Source organism: Hydra vulgaris, chromosome 05 (genome assembly GCF_038396675.1).
Source record: "Hydra vulgaris chromosome 05, alternate assembly HydraT2T_AEP".
Taxonomy (NCBI): Eukaryota; Metazoa; Cnidaria; class Hydrozoa; order Anthoathecata; family Hydridae; genus Hydra; species Hydra vulgaris.
In genome coordinates, this window is record NC_088924.1 from 7,490,001 (window position 1) to 7,514,618 (window position 24,618).

At 27.1% G+C, this 24,618-nt stretch overlaps 1 protein-coding gene across 2 annotated transcripts in view; it reads left to right on the plus strand.

The window, feature by feature from the left end:
* The window catches only part of LOC136080505 (uncharacterized), a 44,092-nt gene extending 25,116 nt beyond the window's left edge, over window positions 1–18,976 (plus strand). For both annotated transcript variants that reach the window (XM_065797245.1, XM_065797246.1), the window contains exons 2-5: window positions 6,403–6,439; window positions 6,826–12,774; window positions 13,064–13,623; window positions 17,728–18,976. In XM_065797245.1, coding sequence (XP_065653317.1) covers window positions 6,403–6,439; window positions 6,826–12,774; window positions 13,064–13,623; window positions 17,728–18,825 — 7,644 coding nt within the window. In that variant the 3' untranslated portion in view covers window positions 18,826–18,976. The remainder of the gene's footprint in view (window positions 1–6,402; window positions 6,440–6,825; window positions 12,775–13,063; window positions 13,624–17,727) is intronic.
* Window positions 18,977–24,618: the final 5,642 nt, after the last annotated feature.

The window sequence follows — 24,618 nt, forward strand, 5'->3', positions numbered from 1 at the left end:
CTGTAGTTCTTGCTGGTGCTTGTGGACTGTTCTCCAGACTCTTGATATTCTGCCTCAGACTCGGATTCAGAATTTGATGTTGTTTTTGTTGTCGTTACTGTTGTTAAAGTAGGCTTCAAGGACTTTTTTTTTTTCTTTAGAATTAATGGATAGTATTTGAACTAGCAACCTTCCCAGTTGTATACCCAATCTGTCCTTTGCAATCTAATCTAAAGGTAATCTACAATCTTTCTAGTCTACAATCTTTTGTACTTACTGCAGGCCCCCCAGTTATTCCCAATAATCATTCTCCTTGGAACAGATAGCAGGCCTTGTTATGAGATTTTGTTACATAACAATAAAGAGAAATGAAAGTAAATGTAACTTTACTCAATAAATATATACTCAATAAATACATATATTTACATCATTAAATGTTAAATTATGTCAGTTGCATATTTTAAAGTGCCTCAAATAAACTATTATGATTAAGTTTAAAATTCATTTTAAGTCTCTGTCTTTATAAAATATCTTTAAATTAAACAATATTGTTATAAAAAAAATTATTAACAAAATTTAAAAAACTTAAACTTATTTAAACTTATACTTTTTATTTCTTGAAACATTTACAACGCACAACATTATCGTCTTTTGTTTGCTTTCTTACATTTAGTTTGTTTTTTTTTAATGAGGGGGGAATTTCAAATCTAAAAAAATCATCTTTTTATAAATTTGTTATATAAAGTTTACTAAAAAAATTATCTTAAATAATTTTGCATACAGGTTTGATTGGTTTATCCAGCACTGCAATTATATGCAATTATAAGTTTGTTAGGCACTTTTGTAACGGGATGAAAATTTTTTTTTATTTGAAACTATAAATAAACAAACAAAATAGTTGAACAGTGAAACAAACATAAAAAAGTAACTTAATTTAAATTTGATTAAAAAAGTTTACCTTTCTTTAACATAATTTGGAAATTAAAAAAAAAAATCGTAAAATTATTCAACTATCTGTTTTTTTTAAAAAAATGATTTCACAGTTGTGGCTAAAATATTTTTTACAATTAATTACTGCCAATATTTTCTGCATAAACTGTTTCAAAAGACTGTTTAAATATTCTAATTGAAAAAGTTTTGGCATAAATAACTTAACATGTAATCAAAATTGCTATTTTGTAGGGTAGTTTCATATGAAATCATCCAAAAAAAAACATTTTCGACACCGTTATGTCTCAGAATTCGTTCATTTTTACCTCACTTGCAGTCCATATTAAAAAGAAAATAACTGCGAAAGTTTTAGTTAAAAATAGAGTTTAAATAATGCTGACTCTGCATTTTAGTGATTATCTGAAGCGACTACAAAGCAACTTTGACATATAGTATCTTCATAAAAGCTTAGGGAAATTTCCTTAAATTTGGTACCCCAATAGATTTTTACTTGTGGAATCCAAAACTAGCACCCTCAAGACTTGTGGGTGCTTTTTTTGGAGGCCCAGGGGGCCTCTGACCAACTCTGACGTCCCCTCTCCCCCTAATCTCCCTGGATTTTTTTTTTTTTTTTCTAATGCACAAAATGATATAATAATAAATAATTATTAAAATTCAATTTGAAAACATAATTTTTTTTTAGTTTAAGTTTGAGAAACAATTTTTTTCATTATTTCAATTCAGATCGGTGAATGCTTACCTAAGCAAAAGTTTTGTTTTGTTTTTTTTAAAGGTTGTACTTTACTTGTTTGTATTTTGAATTTTATTGTTTTTGTAATTTTATTATTCTTGGCAGGTAATATTATAAGTAATAAACATATTTAATATGGAGAAATGTGACATTGAAAAAAGTCTTAACATTGATTGCCACAAAACTGGATTTTCTAGAAAACAAGGTTTTGTTCAATTCAAAGATCTTTCTTGTGAAAAACAAGAAGAAATAATATGGAGAGCAAATTTAAGGGAAAAATATTTTTCAATAAGAATTATGTTGTTATCATGGAATTTATGGAAAATATTTTGAGAGAAAAATTACAAAGTGTTGCAATCCTTTTGGAACACACAAGGAACGTAAAAAAATTGCTATAAAAGGTAATCTAATATTAATTACAACAGAATCAATATGGAAATTAAAAGTAAAACATTTTTTTTTTATAAGAAATTTTATATTTTCAGTTATTTTAAAAACTTGAAACTAAATTTGTTTTTTAGGTAATATAAAGATTTCCCTAGACTTGGCAAAATTTTTGCAACAAAATAATGTTTATGTAACCCCAGGTTGGAAATTCTGCAGTAAATGTTACAAAAAAGCAGTAGAAACAGATAAAAATTTAAATTCGGGAATCAAAAGGTGAGAAAAAAATTAAGTTAGATACCACTGTATAATTGCTTGGAATTTCACCAGTCAAACTAAAAAGTCAAAAGACAGCAAATTGCCTGCAGCAAAACAAAAGTTTGAGAACACTGTTGACAGAGTTGCAAAAATGGTCTCATAAGCATATAATATTAAAGAAACTTCTTTAACAACAGAAATAAAACTCCCATTTCAAACAACAACAATGACCATGATCTAGACATTTTAATGTATGAAATAAAAAAAAATTTTAGAGACTTACTCTTATCGCCATAAGGTGCAAATGTTAACACTCACACCAAAATTATGGACACATACAATAATATCAAGCTACTTTGAAGTGTCTGAGTATCTTGTCAAACTGAATAAAAAGTTAAAAATGGGCATGGAATTCTATAATTGTCCAAAAAAAACTGGAAACCCACTTTCACCAGAAACAGTTAATTTAGTGATTAACTTTTATCAAAGTGATAAATTTTCGAGAATGATGCCAGGAAAAAAAGATTTTATAAGTGTTAAGAAAAACCAACAGGTTCAAAAAAGATTATTGCTACTCAATCTTAATGAATTACATGTTGCATTCAAAAAAGACTACCCTAACATCAAAGTCAGTTTGTCAAAGTTTTGTACTCTTAAACTTGAATGGTGCATTACAACAAATGTGTCATGTACTCATAGTGTATGTATATGCATACATCACCAAAATACAATGGCATCAATTTCTCATTAATGCCATTAGGTGGAATAAAAGTTATAAAGATTTCATGGCATTGATTGTTTGTTCGCTTGAAAATGCAGTTTTTCACAGGATTTATTTACAAGACTCAGGAAGATATAACTAGATATATCAAAGAAAATCTACCTGATGTATCAAGTGTGAAATACTTTTCTGATGGTTGTGCAGCAAAAATTTATCAATCTTTGTCATCACAGTAAAGACTTTGATTTAAACGCTAAATGGTTATTTTTTGCTACTAGTCATGGTAAATCATTATTGTATTGGTGGGACTGTTAAAAGAGTAGTATGTCAAGAAATTCTAAAACAAATAACTACTGGGCAGATTTTAGATGTTAATTTAATGTACTCCTTTTGTAAAGTCAAGACATGGAATTTGTTTTAAATTATTTTCTAAAGATGAATTCGACCAAACACGAGCACAATTAGAAAAAAGATATTTAGGTGGAAGAACAGTTTCTGGCACAAGGAAATATCATCATTTTATTTCAATTGCTTCAAACACTATAAGTTATAAAAAAACAAGTATTGATACATGTATTGAAATACTTGATATCATTCCAAAAAGCAAACATAATAAAGAGATTTCATTAAACATTAAAAAAATGGATTATATTGCATGTTTTTATGATGGATTTTGGTGGGTAGGGATTGCTGAAGATGTAAGTGAGCTTAATATAAAAGTCAGATTCATGCATCCACATGTATCAGGTAAAAACTTCTCCTTGGCCAATGAGAAATGACAAGTGTTGGGTGCTCAATTCTAAAGTTATATGCCTAATTTCTACACCCACAACAATATCAGGTCGTACATACAACATATCTGATTTAGATTTGGAGAATATAAGCAGTTGTTTACAAAAAAAAAAATTAAATACATTTAAAATAATTTTGTTGTAATTTTATTTACCTATTTTGCATTTAGAATTTGTCTTTCTTTTTTTCTTTTTTTCAAATCCTTGGGTGGAAGGCTGAGAAGGAGGGGGGTTTAAATTAGTCCCACTGTCCACCTTATTATGTCAATGACTATATTAGTATTAATCTTCTAAATAATACCATAAAGATATTGATTGTTAAAATGCTTAAAAAAATATTTCAATATCTTTGGTTTTAAAATTTATTATTTTTAAAATTGTAAAAAGATCTTAGTTTTGAGTGCTTACTTTGAAATAAGAGGGAAATAATGAATATAAATTGTTTCTCTAACTTAAACTAAAAAAAAAAATATGTTTTTAAATTGAATTTTAATAATTATTTATTATTATATCATTTTGTGCATTAGAAAAAAAAAAGTTGGTCAGAGGTCCCCTGGGCCTTCCTTGGCCCATGACTATAAACATCCTAAAGTAGTCAATAAATAACACTATTTGATGTTTTATTCAAATAAATATTTTAAAAAACATTTCAATTGCTTTCAATACAAAATTTAAATTTTTCTAAAAAGACAATTTTTAAATGCAAATTTTGATCAAGTATTAGAGAGACAATTGATGAATCTAATTTTTTTCAGTAGACCTAAGATAAAATAATGGTATACAATTGAACTTTTTATTCGGAATTATGGGCCACAGTCTTTATTTTACCTCCAAAAATCATGAATTTACAAGTCAATAATTTTGAACAAAATTGGATAAGTGAGGCATTTCTTGAGACAATCAAGTCTTGAGGGTGCTATTTTTGGATTCCACAAGTAAAAATCTATTGGGGTACCAAATTTAAGGAAATTTCCCTAAGCTTTTATGAAGATACTATATGTCAAAGTTGCTTTGTAGTCGCTTCAGATAATCACTAAAATGCTGAGTCAGCATTATTTTAACTCACAACATCTCTGGAACCTATGTGTATTTTTAACTAATATTTTCGCAGTTATTAAATTTATAATATGGGCTGCAAGTGAGGTAAGAATGAATTAATTCTGAGACACAAGGGTGTCATGGTCTGGATGATTTCATATGGAATGACCCTGCACGTAAAATGTGATCAGCATAATGCTTAACAAGGACTGTGATAGCAATCAACAGTTCAAATGTTGAGTGGTATCCTGCTATTATCTTCCAATCATTATTCTTCTAGTAAATCAGTTATTCTTTTCTTATGTGACCCATAAAATGGTACGATTCTTCATCTAAAGTGTCTTGTTTCTTTCAGTAGTTTTTTTTTTCTTTCAGTAGTAGCACTTATCTAATAGAACATTATGATTAAAGATAATTCTTAAATATATTTCTGAAAGGCAATTATAATAATAAATGTAAGTTCTATTGTACTTCTATATTATTTGATTACCATCTGGCGAATATAGCTTCATATATAATTATTAGGGTTGCTTAATCAGGCCGCTTATATAGTCTAAATCTTGTTAATTTCCATAAACTTCTAGAAGACTCTAAAAAATTCGAGAAAGTTTTATAGATTTCTAAAAACATCCAGAACAGTCCAGAAAATTCAAGAATGTTTCTTAAGGTTCAAGAAAATTCTAGGCTTCAGAAAGTCATAATGCTACTGCCTACAAATACCACTTATAAACCATTTTAAAAATTTTGAGTTGTGGGTGACCTTTTTCAAAATCCATTTTCATTACTTTTGAGCAAAAGTTCATCAATTTATGACACAAACTAATTATTTTACAAAAAGTAAAGAAAGTCATGACCCTAGTATATATATATATATATATATATATATATATATATATATATATATATATATATATATATATATATATATATATATATATATATATATATATATATATATATATATATATATATATATATATATATATATGTATATGTATATATATATATATGTATATGTATATATATATATAATATATATATATATATATATATATATATATATATATATATATATATATATATATATATATATATATATATATATATATATATATATATATATATACTGACATAATATAAGAAATAATGAAATAATTATAATGCTTTATTAAAATTATTTTTTATTGTGGTTCTTTAATTATAAAGTTAATTTGTTTTTCTTGTTTTTTGTGAATAAAATCATTATTGAAATAAAAAGTTAAAAATTGCACATTAATTCCAAAATTGCAAACTAATTCCAAGCAAAAGAGCAGTTGTGGTGTAGTTTTTGAAAACATCAAAATAAAAAACATTAATCTGTATAAAAGTTATGACTTTTTCTTTTTACAATTTTGAAAATTTTGAAATTTACAATTGCTGCAATTTCTATAAATTTTAAATTGTAAAGTTTTGAATTTGCATGTTTCATGTTCCATTTACATATTACTACATACTTTCCAACGAATGTCTCAATTTAAGACTTTAGACTTCATGACTTAAATTTTTTTTAGGTGGAGAAACCTGAAAAAGATTACAGCCTGACTAAGGGTTTGCTTTTAGTTTTTTTTTTTTTGTGTGTGTGAATTTTTTGTGTGAATTTTTTATTTTAGTTTTTTGTTATTAGTTTTTAATTTGTTATTATATAATAATATGAATTGTGTTATTAGGGATCATGTAAACTATGCATAAAATTTACCTAATTTCATCATTTTTGCATAATTAAATTTCTAAAAGAAAAAGAAAACATTTTAATTACTTTTCTAGTTTGACAAAAAAATAAAAAGTAGACATAACATAAAGAAGAACATAACTTAAAGAATAACATTTATAACACTATAAAAATTGTTTTGTTATTTATTAAAATTTTGATAAAGATTCATTTAAATAGTTATTTGTATACTTGTTGTATTATTATTTTTTTACTGCTGTTTTAGAATTAATTGGTACATCAGGTACAAGTCATTATTATGATGTCACAAAGAACTACAAGAATGAAGTAAACTGTGAAAAATACAATATGAATAAAAGAGATAGTAGAGTTATAAAAATTCCTGATAGAAAATTAAATGATAGTTACCAATATAGTCATCAATCCTCTAATATAAGCCCTAGTTCACCCAAGAGTAGTCATAAAGATAGATCAAGTCTCAGACATACAGTGTTTGACACAAATCATTATAATTTTTCATCTCATTCAGAAAATGAGAAATACTCAAAAATTAAGAATGAAAGTACATTAATAACGCAAAAAATAAATACTTCACCAACCTCTTTTCCAGACTCTAGAAATTTATCACATCAAAAGTTTTATGAAGAAAATATAAATTATAATCTGCACTTTCAAGATTTGCGTAAAAAATCCATATCTTCAAGAAATACAACAAGAACAGAAGGATCAGAAATAAATATTACTAAAAAAGGTAGTGTTTCTGAGCCCATATTACTACAGGGAAATGCAACAGAGGATTCAAATAGCAGTACTCATAGTCAACAGAAACCTTTTTATCATTCAACTAAAGAAAAATATGATTCACAAAAAAATGAGGATTTAGTTCAACAAAAAATGTTACTCATGCAGTATAAAAAAAACAATGCAATTCTTGCTCAAAACATCAACACTCTTTATATGCTTAACCAATTAAATACTGCAACAAATATACCTGTAATGGGAATAAATCCTCAGTTAATTTCACCAATAAGTCCACTCACAGCAGATTCTAACCAAACTGTTTTACCTCTTGCCTCATTTGGACCAAGCTTAAACCATGTTGTTTCACCCAGTAATGTATTTACTTCTGACTTTAAAAGTCAATCTAATTTATTTGCTTCATTGGTTTCTCCATGTAATCAATCTCAATCCTCACCACCTGCATCAGAAATATACCTCAGAAATTTAAAACAAAAAACAGATAGATTAAGTTCTCCACCTCAATCTTTTCCACCTGCTTCAGAGGTTTATCTGAAAAGTTTAAAATTAAAAACAGATCAATTAAGTTCTCTAAATCATCAGCCATCTTGCTTGCCATCTGGATATGACAACAGCGTGATTAATAAAATTCAATTCACAGATGTAGAAGAGTTAATTTTCTTAAAGAATGCTGTGGATACTACTCTGCAGAAAAAGTTTTCGGGTTCAGAAAATAATCTTTCTGCATTAAATGGCTTTGATGGACAATCTGCAACACATTCAGTAAAATCTTTGTCCAAGCCTCCAGCTCCTTATTCAAAACCATCTGCTCCATCAGAGAATAAATCTAGTTTTTCGATAAACCTCACAAAAAATTCGTTAGTTTCATCGAATGAAAAACCAAGTAAACTTTCACTTTCAGATTATCATAGCCGGCGCAATCAATGGAATTTCAATGAGCCTACAAAGTCATCATCAATGTCACATAATAATAATCGACTTGTTAAAAGTCAATCACAATCTGGCATTACAAACAATTTTAACACGGATCAAACACCCCCTGTAAAATTAGCTTTAAATGAAAAACTCTTAACAGTTAATAAAACGCCTGAACTGTCTAATATTGATTCATCTAAAGAGACATTTTGTACCATTAGCACTGATTTTTCTGATGAAAAAAAAGAAAACACACATATTGAAGATGAATATCTGGAATTTATGAAAAGCATAACTGGCCTTGACATAATAGATAATAATAAAGATGACAAAGACATTCATGACAAAGACACTCAGTCATCTCCCATTTTAAATAAGATACAATCTCTTCAATATTTGCCTGAAAATAAATCTGATACATTGTTAAAAAATAATAATAAGGTTGTTGAACAGTTTGCATTTAACAGTATTAGAGCAGATACACCATCAGCTACAGTTACATTGCAACAAGCCAAAAATTCTAGTAAATTCAAGCAATCTATATCAGAAACGCAACTTTTTAATAATAATAAATTACTATCAGAAAAGAGTGAAAATGTTTTAAAAATTGAACCTGATGTTACAAATAATGTGTCACCATTTGTATCAACAACAAAAGCTAGCGAAACACAAGTTACAACAATGGATACATCAGAAGCAAAAAAAACAAATATGCAGCAAAAAACAAAATACACGAAATCTCTTGTCCTAGCGAAATCAGTTGAAACATTGTCAGTTCCTGTTAATCCCAAAGTAGAAAAAACATCACAGTTGGGTAAAAATAAAGATAATATAGTGAAAGTAATAAAGCAACAAAAAGGTGCTGCGAAGGTAGAAAAAAAAATTTCTAATCAAGTAAAAGGAGATAAAAAAATGCCCTTTCAACAGAAAGCAGATGTAAAAGCCGAAAAGGGCTCTCAACAGCACCAACAAAAAGGTGAAGATGTAGTAAAATTAATCTTACAGCTACAACAGCAAAAGGATAATGCAAAAGTAGAGAAAACAAAACCACCCCAACAGAATCCAAAAATAGAGAAACCCCCACTTAATCCAAAAATAGAGAAGACACAGCAACCACTCCAGCAGAAAGATAATTCAAAAATAGAGAAAACAAAACAACTACCCCAACAGAAAGATTTTTCAAAAGTAGAGAAAATACCTCAGCAACACAAACAGAAAGCAGATGAAAAAGTAGAAAAGGAACTCCACCATGATAAAGGTTATGATATAGTAAAGTTAATTTTACAGCTCCAGCAACAGAAAGATGATGCAAAAGTAGAGAATGTAACACAGTCCCACCTGCATAAAACTGATGAAAAAATTGATCAAGCATTACCTGATCAACAAAAAGCTGATGATAAATTAGAAAACCTGAGTCAGAAAGGCGATAAAGTAGTCAAGTTAGTCTTGCAGTTGCACCAAAAAAAAGATGATGCTAAAGAAACTGTAAATAATGAAAAAAGCTTATTTTTAAAAGACAAAGAATTGAATCCACTAGATATACTAACTTTAAGCAAAAAGAAATTATTAGTAACTGACCAATCTTCCATGCTTCCAGCTAAAAAGAAAGTTAAAACAGATATTCCTTCACTTACAGCTAGTAAAATTAATAAGCCTGTTAATCTATGTTCATTTTTAAAAACTCAAGTTAAAGAAATATTAAAGAAAAAAGATATGGCAAAAAATTTTGCTAATGAAAGCAAAAGCAAATGCAAAGAAATCAATGATAATATCAAAGAAAATCAAGTCTTGAAGCCAATAACATCACATAGGAAAAGCGAACCAAATTTAGTTGCCACTGAGAATAATATAACTCTTGAAGAAACCTTAACAGAACCAAATAGAAATGTCAAAACCAGTGTGAATAAAATTGATACAATTTTAGAATTAAAAACAAATCAAGAAATCTTAACAACTACCATCATAGAACCTAGTAAAAATGTCAGAAAAAGTTCAAAAAAAGTTGATAAAGCGGCTAAAATAAACCAACAAGTTTTAACAACTAGAACAAAAGAATCCAATAAAGATGATAAGAAAATTTCAATTAAAGTTGGTACAAACTTTAAAGAAAATAAAGATGATTTAACAAACACAGCAGAATATGATAAAAATGATAACAAAAGTCATATTGACACAACTTCTAAAGTTAATCAAAAAAACTTAATAAATAACAAATCTGTTAAATGTAAATTGCCTTCTGAAGAAGAAAGTAATCATTCTGATTTCTGTGAAAAGGTCCCAGAAAAAGCAAATTTAAAACTTGTAATCAAGACCAAAGGTCATGTCACGGAGCTATTGTGTAAGCCAGATGTTGTTGCCAAACAAAATTCTGTTACAGAAACATCAGCAACGTCTATTGATTCAGAAAAAATGAATAAGAAAGAATCTCAAAAGATTAGTAATACAGAGTTTGATCCAGAAGTTGAACCTCTTGTATTAGGAAAACGAAGGTCAAAAGCAACTCTTAAAAAGAAAGCTTACTATGAATACCTTAGAAAAAGAGAGGCAAGGCATAAAGCTGCAAAAGAAGCTGCAGAAAAGCAGAGGAGATTAGCAGACGCAGAAAAGCAAGCCAAGCATTTAAAAAAAAAAGAGGTTTTAAAGCATAATCAAACATTACAGGCAATTAAGGATAATGAAAATCTAAAATCATTTGTTTCGTGTTTAAAAGAAGGTAATAATAATGATGATGCTAAAGTTTCATTTAGCCATTCTTCTAATGATTTATTTACTCTTATCCAATCTTCTGATTCAAATCAATCTGTTTTCCAAAAAGGCGTAACTTATCAATGTAAAAAATGCAAGGATTGTTTTACAACCATTAGTTCACTCACTAAACATATACTTGTTCATGAAAAATTATCGAATCTTGAGCAAATTAGAAATGTCAACACACCAAATGACAAAAAGACATTTGTTTGTGTACTGTGTTCTAAATCACATGATACACATTTTGTTACTATTCAAGATTATTGTTTTCATTTAATGAGTCAACACAGCTTAAGTTATGAAAAAGCTTCTGATACTATTATAAAGAATAATCTAATACCTAAACATCCAAAAAAATTTCCTAAACCTAAGAAGAAAAATTTAGATATAAGGCCTTTGTCAGGATCTGAAGTTCTTTCTCAAAATGAAACGAATAACAAAAAGCCAAATGGAGCTTCAAAAATTATCAAAGCAAAAGAAGTTGTTATGAGAATTAAAAAATTAAATCTGGAAAATCAATTGAAATCTGTAAATAATTTTAAAATTAACAATGAGCAAATTCCTGATGTTCAAGTATCACTCGAAAATGAAAATATAAACTCTACTAAAGTTTCTGTTTTCTCTCTTTCTGATGCAGTTTCAAACAGTAAATCTAGCAATAACGTAACCAAAAAAACTGAATCAGTTTATAGTGTAAACACAGATTATGTAAAGAATGACAAACAAGAAATTAATGATCTTGATTTACCATTAAGTGAGTTGTCATTGAATAAACATGATATTTTGGATGTTAGCAAAGAAATTCCAGAAAATGTTTTAGAGTCTCAAACATCAAAGAAAGTTACAAATTCTAAAAATTGTGATCCATTTGATGTTAACAAAGTTGATACAACTGAAGGGTTTGAAAATAAAGAGGAAGAAAAAGAACGAATTAAGTCCCAATTTATTAGTGCTGAAAGAACAGCCAGAACGTTAGTAAGAAATCAACGTAAAAATTTATCTAAGACACACAAAAATGTCCATAGCTCATCAGATTCCAGGAAAGATTATATTACCATTGAACAGTTGGATGCATTGAAGGTAAAAGTACGGGTTAAAACAACTATCGCAAATGAAACAGTCAGTATAAATGGTAGCTCTGAAGCAGACAATTTAGTCATAACTAACAATAAACGGTCTAAGAAATCAAAGAAGCGCAAGTTAAATCATAAAAAAACATCTAAAAAACCAAGTGACCAACCTGTGAAAAAAAGGAAAAAATATTATGTGTATGAACATGAATTGTACAACATGCAAACAGAGCCAAATTTAATAAATTCATTTGGCATTGATAGCAGTAATTTTTCTAAAACTTCAGACTTCAAGTCTAATACTGATTTTACTAACTTATCAGGGCTGTTTAATGAAAGTGAGAATGAAAAAATTTTAGCTACTTACAAAAATATTAACTATGATTCAGATTATGACTATAAAAACCAAGCTGAAGATGTTTTTGTGAGCAAGGATATTTTTTTAACTGAAGATGAAATTACATCAAGCTTGCTTACTCTTAATGACAACTCTATTGACGCTGATACATTAGAGAGAATACATGAAAGTTATCTTCGAGTTGTTCAGTATGATGTCAAGCAAACCCTTGATGATATTATTACACTTATAACAAAACAACTTGAGGCAAGCATCAAGCCAGATAAAGTCTGTCGCAGTATGACTCCCTGCCCTTATCTGGATCATGAATACTTTTTTCAATCTAAAACTGATTTTCAAATAAGTACTTCTAAAGGAGTATCTGGTAAGTAAATAAGATTAGCGCAATACTTTTTGTTTTATTGTAAAAAATGTTTAAAGTCATTATTATTTAAAAGTGACAAAAAAAAATTATTTTAAAGATTTTTTTTTTGGAAAATAATTAATATATTAAATGTGATGTTATATTTTTATATTTTATTTCAATTTGTAAAAGCTCATTGATTAAATTTGAGTAAACTCAAATTAAATAATATATAATATGTAATAGTAAATTGTTTTGTAAAGATATGGAAAGAAGATTTTAAATAAATCAAATCTTAATAATCATTTAGAAAATATCAACATTCTTTCAAATGGCATGTGTGATGATGCTGATCGAAACAAAACAAAAGACCAAGAATTTCAAAAAAATCAATGTGAAAAGATTAGTTTACAGTTTGTTGAATCTCCATCAGTTTTTCAAATAGAATCTATATTGTGTCCTAACATAAAAATTTCGACAGATTCTCACATTGATTCTTCACTGTGCTCTTACATGGAAGTTTCTTGCATTGAATCTTCATTAGAATCTCATGATAAATCTCTATCAGGTTCCCAAATTGAATCTACATCAATTCACATTGAATCAGATTTTAATATTAAACCATTAGATTTTAAAACAAAAATAGTTGAAGATAAATTTTCATATGTAAGCTCTAAATTCCCAATTAGCCCAATTGAGAACAATTTTAAAACGGGTACTGTTAATAGTGAAAATAGTGACGTTTTAACCAATGATATTAATTCTGGTAAATTTAATGTTTCTGATGTTCAATATGAAATTAAATCATTACTGAAAGAGCTACTTGACAACATATTGAATCCATGTAGTGAACTTTCTGTGATTTCAAAGGTAAACTTTTTTTTACATAGGTTTCATAGTTCTTAGATGTGAGTAATTGTGTGTTACATGTGCATACATACATACATACATGCATACATACATACATACATACATACATACATACATACATACATACATACATACATACATACATACATACATACATACATACTAGGGTGAAAAAAGAGATGTGCGCTATCTAGAACTTGGTTACTAGGTATAATATGACCAAATATATCAGAATTTTTTAATTTAAATAGTTATAAGTGCTTGGTGTAAAACTTTAAATTTTCGAAATTTTGGGATTTTTTCCTTCTTTTTTTTAAATAATATTAAATATTAAAGTAAATATTAAAAAAAAATTATGTTAAACATTTATTTTAATAAAAACGTGAAATAATAATAACAAAAAATAAATATGTTGCATATTTTGAAGAGTCATGGAAAGAAAGGTTGAACAAATATCACGAGCACTTCAAATCTGATTTAGCTGGGTTTTATTTTGATTTGTATTCAATGTTTTTCTGTGGTTTTTGCAACCAATAACACATTCTGCTTCATGTCTTCATTTTGGTATGACATAATAAAGTCTTGGATCCACAAGTCCCTTTGTGCAGCTAACTCAACCTGTTCATGGGTAACCTGGGTTAGACAAAACAAGATCCAGCTCTGATTACTTACTAAATCTGATAGTGATGTAGACAGTGTGATGCGGGAAACTGTAAGAGTTTTTTTATGTATATTCTTCTTGTCTTTCTCAACATCATCATTAACTAAAGCCATTACAATAAGCTGCTGACTCAAATACCAGGTATGATTTTGCATGCTTTTCAGTATTGATTAAACACATCTTTGAAAGCTGCTAAATCATTAACTGGTGCTTTAATACTCAGAGCTTTTGAAAAACCAAGGACAGTATGTCAGGTATGAATAAAGAAGCTGTCTGAACTATCTTCTCCTTTTCATTCATGATGTTTGAGATGTCCTTTGTCATTTCTGATGTATTCAAATAAATTGGATCTGCCATAAACCTTGCTTCATGGCAAGCTCCTGGCTGATAAAATTTTATAGCAGGAACATGTCCACCAAAATAATAAACTTATAACTGAAAAATATTTGTGTAGTCTCCTCTTTTGAAAATATTTTCATTTAGTGCAGTTTCCCCAAACCTTAATGCTGCCTTGGCTATATTATAGATAGATGATCCAAGCTCTAAAGAAGTCCAGTTAAACTTAACAAGATTGTCTTATGATGTGTTTATCTTGTCAATAATCTTTAACCGAGCCTTCTGTAAGCGCACATAAATCTCTTTTCTCAGAGACTTGGTTTCGGTGCCAGTCAGTGCAGTCATCAAATTTTTAATATGTACTTCAATAATATGGCAACGACACATGCAACAGACAAGACTAGTATTAAGGATAGTTGATAGGGTTTTAACTACTCCAGCAAATTTTCCAGTTTGGATGCAGTGTGTTGCAGCAAACACCAATGATATTGTTGACAATATCATAGTATTCCAAGCGATTGAGGATTAAATGAGCCTGCTGCTGAGGATTAAATGAGGCAGTTGAATTTTCTGCATGCACTATGCCAAGTAAAAAATCATCTCTACATTCCAAATCTGGACTGGTTACACTAACTGCAATTCTCTCACAGGAAACATTTTCTTTTCCAGCTGTCCAAGTTTCCCATCAAAATGAGCTATAAGTTTTTTTCCTTTTAAAACATCAACAAGATCCTTTCATAGTACTTCTCCTAAATCAATTAAATTATACATTAAAAATAATAAAGATAATAAACAAATAGACTTAATCACTTTAGTGAATAATAGTTACCAAGATTTTCAATAAATCTTCATCTTTTTCTGTGTAAAGTAGATCTTGATAAATTAATCTCATGCAAATCAACACCTGCTTTATTGCAGATAGCAGAAATTATAACAGCCTGGGACCTAACACCAATTCTATACCAAACGCTAATAGTAGAAGTAGCTTCAATTAATTCATCAGGGGTTAATTCTAAAAATTTTTTTTTTGGGTATATCAGAATTGTCACTTTCTTCACATAAAATAGAACTTTCAAATGGGTTAACATCATTTTCAAATGCGATTTGTCCATCCAAAACATTGTCTGTGCTTTTCTTGTCTGTTGACTTTGGTGATCTATCATATGTTTGACAGTCTTTTTCTCTTTTTGAGCCTTTGTATTTTTCTGATCATTCGATTGCTTTACTCTTTCAGATCTCTTTGCAGAGCCTTAATTTCAAATTCTTTATCTTGCTGTTCAGTCATGATCATGTTTCTTTTAGATCTCTGGTCTTCATAGATGGCTTCATCTTCTTTTTTTGCCTCTTCTGTTCTTCTCTGATCTTTCATTATCATGTCAATTATCTGAGGAACAGATATATCAAACAAGGTATTAATCTCTACCTGGAAATCTACTTGCTTTTGAGTCCAGTTTTCTTTGCTTGAGAACCAGTTTAGTTTACTCTATCTTTTCATTTTGTTATATTTCTCTGTGAGTTTTAGAATCCTTTCACTAAAAAATATTTCATAGTTGAAGTTACTAAAAAATAAGATAAGAATATCATAAAAATATTTTTGTAAAATTTACCTAAGAGACCTTCCATTGATAATGTTGCACATAAAACCAGCTTTTATCCAGATGTCAGTGACAGCTGAAGTAACACACCTGTTGATTGATCTTTCACATGCTCTATACTGGCAAACTAGACTTTTGGTTCCTATTATTGTTGGAAAGACAATAATTTTTTTGTTGGACTGAAAGCTGGTGCTCCTATATAAAAGAGAATCAACTGTAATATATATTTATATTCATCAATTGTTGGTTAAGTAAATAAATTAGATAAAAACTAGATATTAGAACTACATGGAAGATTTTAGAAAGTGAAAATACTGCAGGATATTTCTGACACTGGGCAGCTTGGAAAAATATTACAAAAGTTGACATTTTTCAAAAGTTTTACAGCACTTGCCTCATATCAATATTTTTTACATATTTCATCTTTTTACATATAAGGACCAAGTTTTTGATAGCGCACAAATAAATTATTTTTTTGGGACACCCTAATACATACATACATACACACACACACATACATACATGCATACATACATACATACATACATACATACATACATACATACATACATACATACATACATACATACATACATACATACATGCATACATACATACATGCATACATACATACATGCATACATACATACATACATACATACATACATACATACATACATACATACATACATACATTAATCTGCATAGGTTGATGCATCAGGATTAGCTAATAAGCCAAACCAAACTGGTGTATAGGCGCACATTATATATGTAAATTGCATACCTAATAATAGTATATTACCTTTATATACATACATTAAACCCTATCATTAGCCTCAATCAGCCTTTGTCATCGGTACATCACTATTAGAAGATAACAGCAAACCCGATGCCAAATAGACTAAAAGCCACGAGTAGAGATTGTAAATGTTGGGTTTGTCACTTCATAGGCATTGAGATGTTTGTTTTTTTAATCTTTGTAAAAATTTGTTTTTTTGTGTCCATCAAGTTTTTTCACTTTTTAATATATATATATATATATATATATATATATATATATATATATATATATATATATACATATATATACAGGCCCGTAGCAACCAAGTGGGCAGCAGGAACGTTTGCTCCTCCCCCCCCCCTCCCCCCATAAATTTTTAAATAAATAATCTTGAAGAAATTGGCTGAAAAAATGACTTTAAAAAAATAAAAGGTCCTTAAAACTATTTTGGGGTAGCACTGCCCCAAATTAGCAATTTAACCAATTTTTGTATTTTTCAAATTTGATGAAAAAGTGAAAAAAATAATTATTTTTTAAATTTTGGTTTCGAGTTATTTAAATCATAAATGTATTCATTTTCATTCAATTGTTGATGATTTTAATATTTAATTTGTTATTGTTATTGTTGTTATTATTGTTGTTGTTGTTATTATTATTAGTAGTTAATATTATTGTTATTATTATTATTGTTAGTATTATTTAATAAGTTGTTTTTTTTAATATTATTTTAGAATGGAATTTGTTCAAACAATACCGCAACAGATGCAATATTTGATTGTTCTGACAAATCAACTTTGCATGTTCAATGTTGCCTAGAAATGGGAGAGCTCTCGATTTCAGCCAAATGTTTGAATGAATTTAAAAATGATTCTGTTGCTATAGGAACAGAAATACAATTAAATAGTGGCATCTTTGAAAATTCCCCATTCACTAAAGATGATGAAACAATAGGCATTTCTAAAAAGAATTTTGATCTATCAGATTTTCAGAAGGAGCAAAGATGCCCCGAATCTAGTTTAAAGAATTTGTATAATTTAAATAAGCCGTTTAGTATTGACTCAAAAACTTTGAATAACTTTGATATGATGTCTCCCATCCATCCAACTATTCATATTGATAATAATTTTGGCAATCAATTTCATTCGTCATTAGTAAACGAACCTTTAAGCAAATCGATTGAAAACGAAAATTTCTTTTTTAATTCTAGTATAAATATCAAGCAAGAGATTTTAGATGATGAGGATGATGATGATGGGATTGATATCCATAAATTTAGTATGCAAAATTTCTCACAAACAGCGTTGACTTACTTTACTAACGTAGAAGTTAAAGAGGAGAAAACAAAGCTTTTTTCATGCCCTAGAAAAAGACTTTATTCATGCGATAAGTATAACTCGTGCTCTAGTAAAAATATTAAAAGTATGGATTCATATTTGCAACAAGACTGTTTCTATAATAGCAAAGTTTTCAAAAAAAAAAATGATGCTCTAAAACATCAATATACTCGTTATAAAAACTGTATTTCGGCATGCGAGTGTCAAAACATGGTCAAATTTACTAAATTAAAAGATTCTCGACTTTTGTCTTCCTTAGAGGCTCAAGAAGTATCATTTGAAAACAGTACTCGAAAGAAGCATACTTGTAAAAAATGCAATGCACAGTTTCCTTCTCATAAAATTTTCTGTCGACATCAAATGTTCTTTCATAAAAATAGTTTAAATGACTGTAAATGCTTGATATGTGGTCAGTCGTTTCTTAGACGATTTTATTTACATTCGCACTTAAAGAAGCATAGCGAATTTCGACATAGATCTAGTTTAACTCTGTAGCTTATTTTCTTTTATTATTTGTTACTAACAAAGTCAAACAGTTTTCTTGATTATATTTTTTAAAGTATCTGCGTTATAATTATAACGGCAACTTTTTATCCTTTTTTTATATATATATTAAGTAGACCCGAGTGTAAATATTTTTTCATTTTAATATATTTTTCTGCTTGCTTTTTAGTAAAAAAATAAAAAACTTTGTTGTTGTATTTACTTCTGTGTATTCGTAATGGAATAAAATTATTTTATTCCTTTACAACAAAATTTTTTGTTACAGCTATGCTAAGGATTACTATAATTACTCTTAGCATAGCTGTAAAACAAGTTACAGCTATGCTAAGAATTATATATATATATATATATATATATATATATATATATATATATATATATATATATATATATATATATATATATATATATATATATATATATATATTTTCCTTTTGATTTAAAATGAAATAATTTGGTAAGTGATTTTCTACTAATTTATTAACGCTCTGTTCTTTTAAAAACATTGAGCACTCTATTTTAAACTACATTTAAAATTATTCGTGTATATATATATATATATATATATATATATATATATATATATATATATATATATATATATATATATATATATATACATACAGTGGTGGCCAAAAGTATGGAAACTTTTCAAAAATGCTTTTTTTTTATTTATAAAAAATGCAAAACTTACTACATATTATGCGTATGTTTATTGAAGTCGTAATACAACTTTTTAATAAAATAAAACATTTTTTTTTTATTAGCATATACAAAAAAAAATTAAATCTTTAAATTAGGCCTGGTCATAAGTATGGAAACTTATAACCATTTTAAATGTTCCCTTGCAAACAATAATCTACCCATCTTATTTTTCTTAGAAATTAACGGTTTTTTGACAGCCACTCTTCTAAATAAGCCCGCATCATTTAACCTTCTACGAACTGTCCTGTCAGATAATAAAACTCCATGCTGTTCCAAGATTTCTTCTTTTATATCCTTTGATGACTTTCTAGAATCTTTTGTAGAAGTATTTTTTATAACTTTATCCAATGTTTTTGTTGTTTTTCTTGGTCTTCCAAGTCTCATTTTCACTTCCACAGTTCCCCTTTCTTTGAATTTTTTAATAATTTTTGAAACTGTACCTTTTGGAACTTGAAAATTTCGAGAAATATCAATTGGTTTATTACCGTTTTTAAAACACTCAACTATTTTATTTTTAATATCACCAGAATAATATTTTCGCGGGGCCATACTGATTAATATAAAGTAAATTATGATGAACTAACAAAGATGTCAATTCTAACACGGTTTAATTCTAAATGATACGATTTGTTTATGTTTAGTGACAAGTTTGAACAAATTTCCATACTTTTTTCCAATCGAAATTAAGAAATATTAGTATGTAATAAAATGTCTTAGAAAAGACAAGTTCAAACTTGTAGTATATATAAAGTAGACTATTGCAAGTACACTTGGGTCAAATAATTTTGGTTTTATTTAATACAAATAAAAAAAATGTAATTTTAAAAAAGTTTCCATACTTTTGGCCACCACTGTATATATTTATATATGTATATAGATATATATATATATTATTATTAGTAGTAGTATTATTATTATTTTATTTTTATTTTTTTTTCAAAAGTCAGCATGATTCTTAAATTGAAGCATAGGGGTAAACTGGGGTAAAGTGAACTATTTTTTTATATTAAAAATTATCACGTTTAAACAACTATTTGTTTAATAATATAGCATCACTTTTGCTTAATACAACATTTTAAGATTTTTCAAAAAAATTAAATTTAAAATTTGTTTTGATGTAAAAGCTTGATGTAAAATTTGTTTTGATGTAAAAGCATTTGTTTTGATGTGAAAGCCGTTTTAAAAATCGAGTTTTGCGGAAGTTTAAAAATTACGTTATCAAACTTTGCGATAGGTTTTACTAAATTTAAAATTTGTTGTTGTTAATGCGAATATCAGTTATATTATTTCTATAGATTTTGTAGATAATATAATGCTGCTTTACAAAAATTGTAGTTTTTATCAATATATAATACAGCTAAGTTTTTAGTTTGAAAGTCAACTTTACCCCTAATTTTTCTGTCTAATGAGGGTAAAGTAAACTAGTCTTTTTGTTATGCTTTTTCATCAAATACCTTTAGTATAACTGTATATATACATCGTAATTATTTAATTAAATTGTTTACTCTTAAAATAAATATTTGCTGTAGAAATTCTTCAAATTTATTTCAGAAATATAGTATATTAAAATAATGCCAAGAAACTGCATTAAGAAAAAAGAATCTAGAAGGAAAACATATGCACCTAATTTGGTATCACAAATCTAATTCTCAGTAGGCAAACCTTCAAACTATGCAACTAATTTGTCCAATTGCTTATCTTTGATGGTCATATGAGTCATATTTCTTTAGAAACTGGTAAAAAAGCAATTGAAAATTATATAACTATTTTGTGTTTGACAGCACACCGAGACAAGGCTGAAGGTGGTTGGGAAATCTGTTTTTCCATCTTTACTAAAAAAACTTTATGATACCTTTTTTAAGCGAGCTCATTTAATAAAATCACTTGCCAAAACTGGAATTTTACCTCTTGATCCATCTGCTATATCATCTGACAAGTTAACTCCTTCCGAAATCTATAAACACCTTTTTAATCAGAAAACAAATAATTGTGACAATAACATCCCTCAAAACATCACTTTGAACACCAATGGCAATGATCAAAACAATTCTTGTGAAAATTTTTTTATTGAGAAGTCAAAAAACAAATACAATTCTCACAAAACTATAATATCAGTAGACAAAAACTTAATGAAAAAAAATGAATCAACTATTAAAATCAGATGTAGATTATTTTGATGGAAATAAAACCATAGGAGAAATAGTGAAAGAACAGTTAATGACCACAAAGGGTGATGTTTGTTCGTACAACAAGAGACCTACGAAAAAAATAAAAAGACGATATAAAGGTGAGTGTCTTACATCAGAGGATGCGTTTAAAAGATTAAATGATGAAGATAATGAAGGCTATAAAAGAAAGATCAAGCAGCAAAGCAAAATACAAAATAAAAATGATAACAAACACAGAAGAGTTAAAGATGAAGTAGTTCACTTTACCCCAATGTGGAGGTAAAGTGAACTGTTTTCGAAATTTAAAGGAAAATTCTTCAGAAAAAAAGCCTAACATCTTGCAGTTTTCAAAATTTATACTATTTAAAGTAATAGGTACAACATTGTTGTACCTAATACTTTAACAAGATTGTTGTACCTAATACTTTAACAAGATTGTTGTACCTAATACTTTAACAAGATTGTTGTACCTAATACTTTAACAAGATTGTTGTACCTAATACTTTAACAAGATTGTTGTACCTAATACTTTAACAAGATTGTTGTACCTAATACTTTAACAAGATTGTTGTACCTAATACTTTAACAAGATTGTTGTACCTAATACTTTAACAAGATTGTTGTACCTAATACTTTAAATAGTATAAATTTTGAAAACTGCAAGATGTTAGGCTTTTTTTCTGAATAATTTTCCTTTAAATTTCGAAAACAGTTCACTTTATCCCAGTTTATCCTAATTATATAAAAATTTCAAAAATATTGAAATAATTTTATAAAAAACCGAACGATGCTCTCACAAAACTTTTTATTTTTATTTAAGAAATGTCTTACATATTAGTGTGAGTCGAAAATTATATATTTTTAAATTGGGAAGCCGTAGCATATACAGAAAGTTATTCTCTTATTTACTGTTTCAGGAAAGTATAACTATTTAAGAATTGAACAGTGTATTTCACCCTTAACTTAGTTTGGAAAAATAACCTAATATTACCACAAAAAGTATACGAGTACTTAAAAGAAGCGAAACAAAACAATTACTTCAAAAAGCATTTTCTAAATTTGCTCAAAAAATATACTTTTGATCCAATTTAATCTAAAATGAATTTCTTTTTAAATAAATATTTTTTCCCGAATCTTTCTCTTTTTTCAACCACATGATATTCTTTCAAGAAGTAATTTTATGGTTTTGTTAGGTCATTTTCTAAATCAAAAATGCATTTTTGGATCGAAATCATATGCATATTAGCTAATATTATCATGTAGTCTTGCCATAATCAACGTGACCATTTTTACCTCCTAATGCACTTTAATTTGTTAAATTATTTGAACTGTTCACTCATAATATCCATTCATCACATTACAGTTAATAATAGTTGTTTAAAATTTTTTTTTTAAAAAAATTGCTTTAAAAACATTACTGGGAAAGCTTTAACCATAAAATAATTAGTTTTGCGGATCCTTTTACTTATTCAAAGCCTTTGTTCAACAAAATGAGAATAGTTAATATATGAAAGTATATGTATTTATGTTTTCTATATTTGTGGAAAAATAATTTAGCTCCTAACGATTTTAAAAATATCTTTACTTTAAAAACTGGCAACTTACTCACATACTACTAGTAGTATTATTTTGAAATTGCTAACTTTCTACTATTATTAGAAATTAATTTAATTTACTGTTTAAATTGAGTCAGAATCAAATTTTAGTAATTGAGACCTTTTTTATAGTATTAGTATATATACTATTATAAAGTTTACTTTATTCAAGTTCTATTGAGATATATTCTTGGAAACAAGTTGAGTTGATGAAGTTTCATCATATTTTTGTATTTTTTTTTAAAAAAATTCTAAACGTAAATATTGTGTCAGTTAAAAAAGGTAATAGCTTACAAGATTATTTCATTGTATTTTAATTAAAAAAATATCTTAATAATTAATATAATATAGTTATAAAAATTGTTAAATTATTTATCAGTAATAAATACAAATGAAAAATTAGGAATTATTAAAAAAATATTTTTAATGTTTTATTCCTGTAAAAAAAGGACAAGTACTGGAAAAGTTTTTTTTTTTTGAAAATATATATTTGATAATATAGTTTATAAAGATAATATAATAATTTATAATTATTATATTATAGTAACTTTTATTATATTATAACAGTTATTATTATATTAGGTTGATGAATAATTATTGCATATTTTTTGACGTCAGTATTTATTTATTATTCAGCATTTATATTTTTTTGTTATATATTATGTATTATTTAATTATTTTATATTATATACTTTTATATATTTCAGTATTTAAATCTTTTTTGAAGTCTGTATTTGTTTATTATTCAGTATTTTTATATAATAGTGGCGCTAATAAACTATGCTAAAAAATTATGTATCAACCTAATAATTATTATTTGATATTAATAATATTATAACATAAAATTATAATAAATCTATCAAAAATGAATATCTATTCATGTAAATAATTCATAACATTACACAAAATTTATAAGAATGTGTAATGTCAAATTATTATGTATTGTTTAATTTTACAAAATCAAAATTCTTTTTTTTTTTTTTTACACTTTTTTTTTACTTTATAACATGCTTTATGCCTATATAACATTTTTTTAAATTTATAACAAATTCATAATACTTTATAAAAGCTTTTTGTTGTTGATGCTGTTAGAAACTAAACAAGTTTAATATAAAGCGGATTGGAAAAAATGTATATTTGTAATCATAGAGATCAAGCGAGACAAAAAAGTATGATTACTTGCATTAAGGTGGTGCCGCAGCAAAAAAACTAAAATCCAGATTCTAAGATAAAACTCATTTTTATTATGATTTATTATATACTTATGTTTTTTCCAATTAAAAAAAAGTTAGTCTTATTAATTTGATTTAGATGCC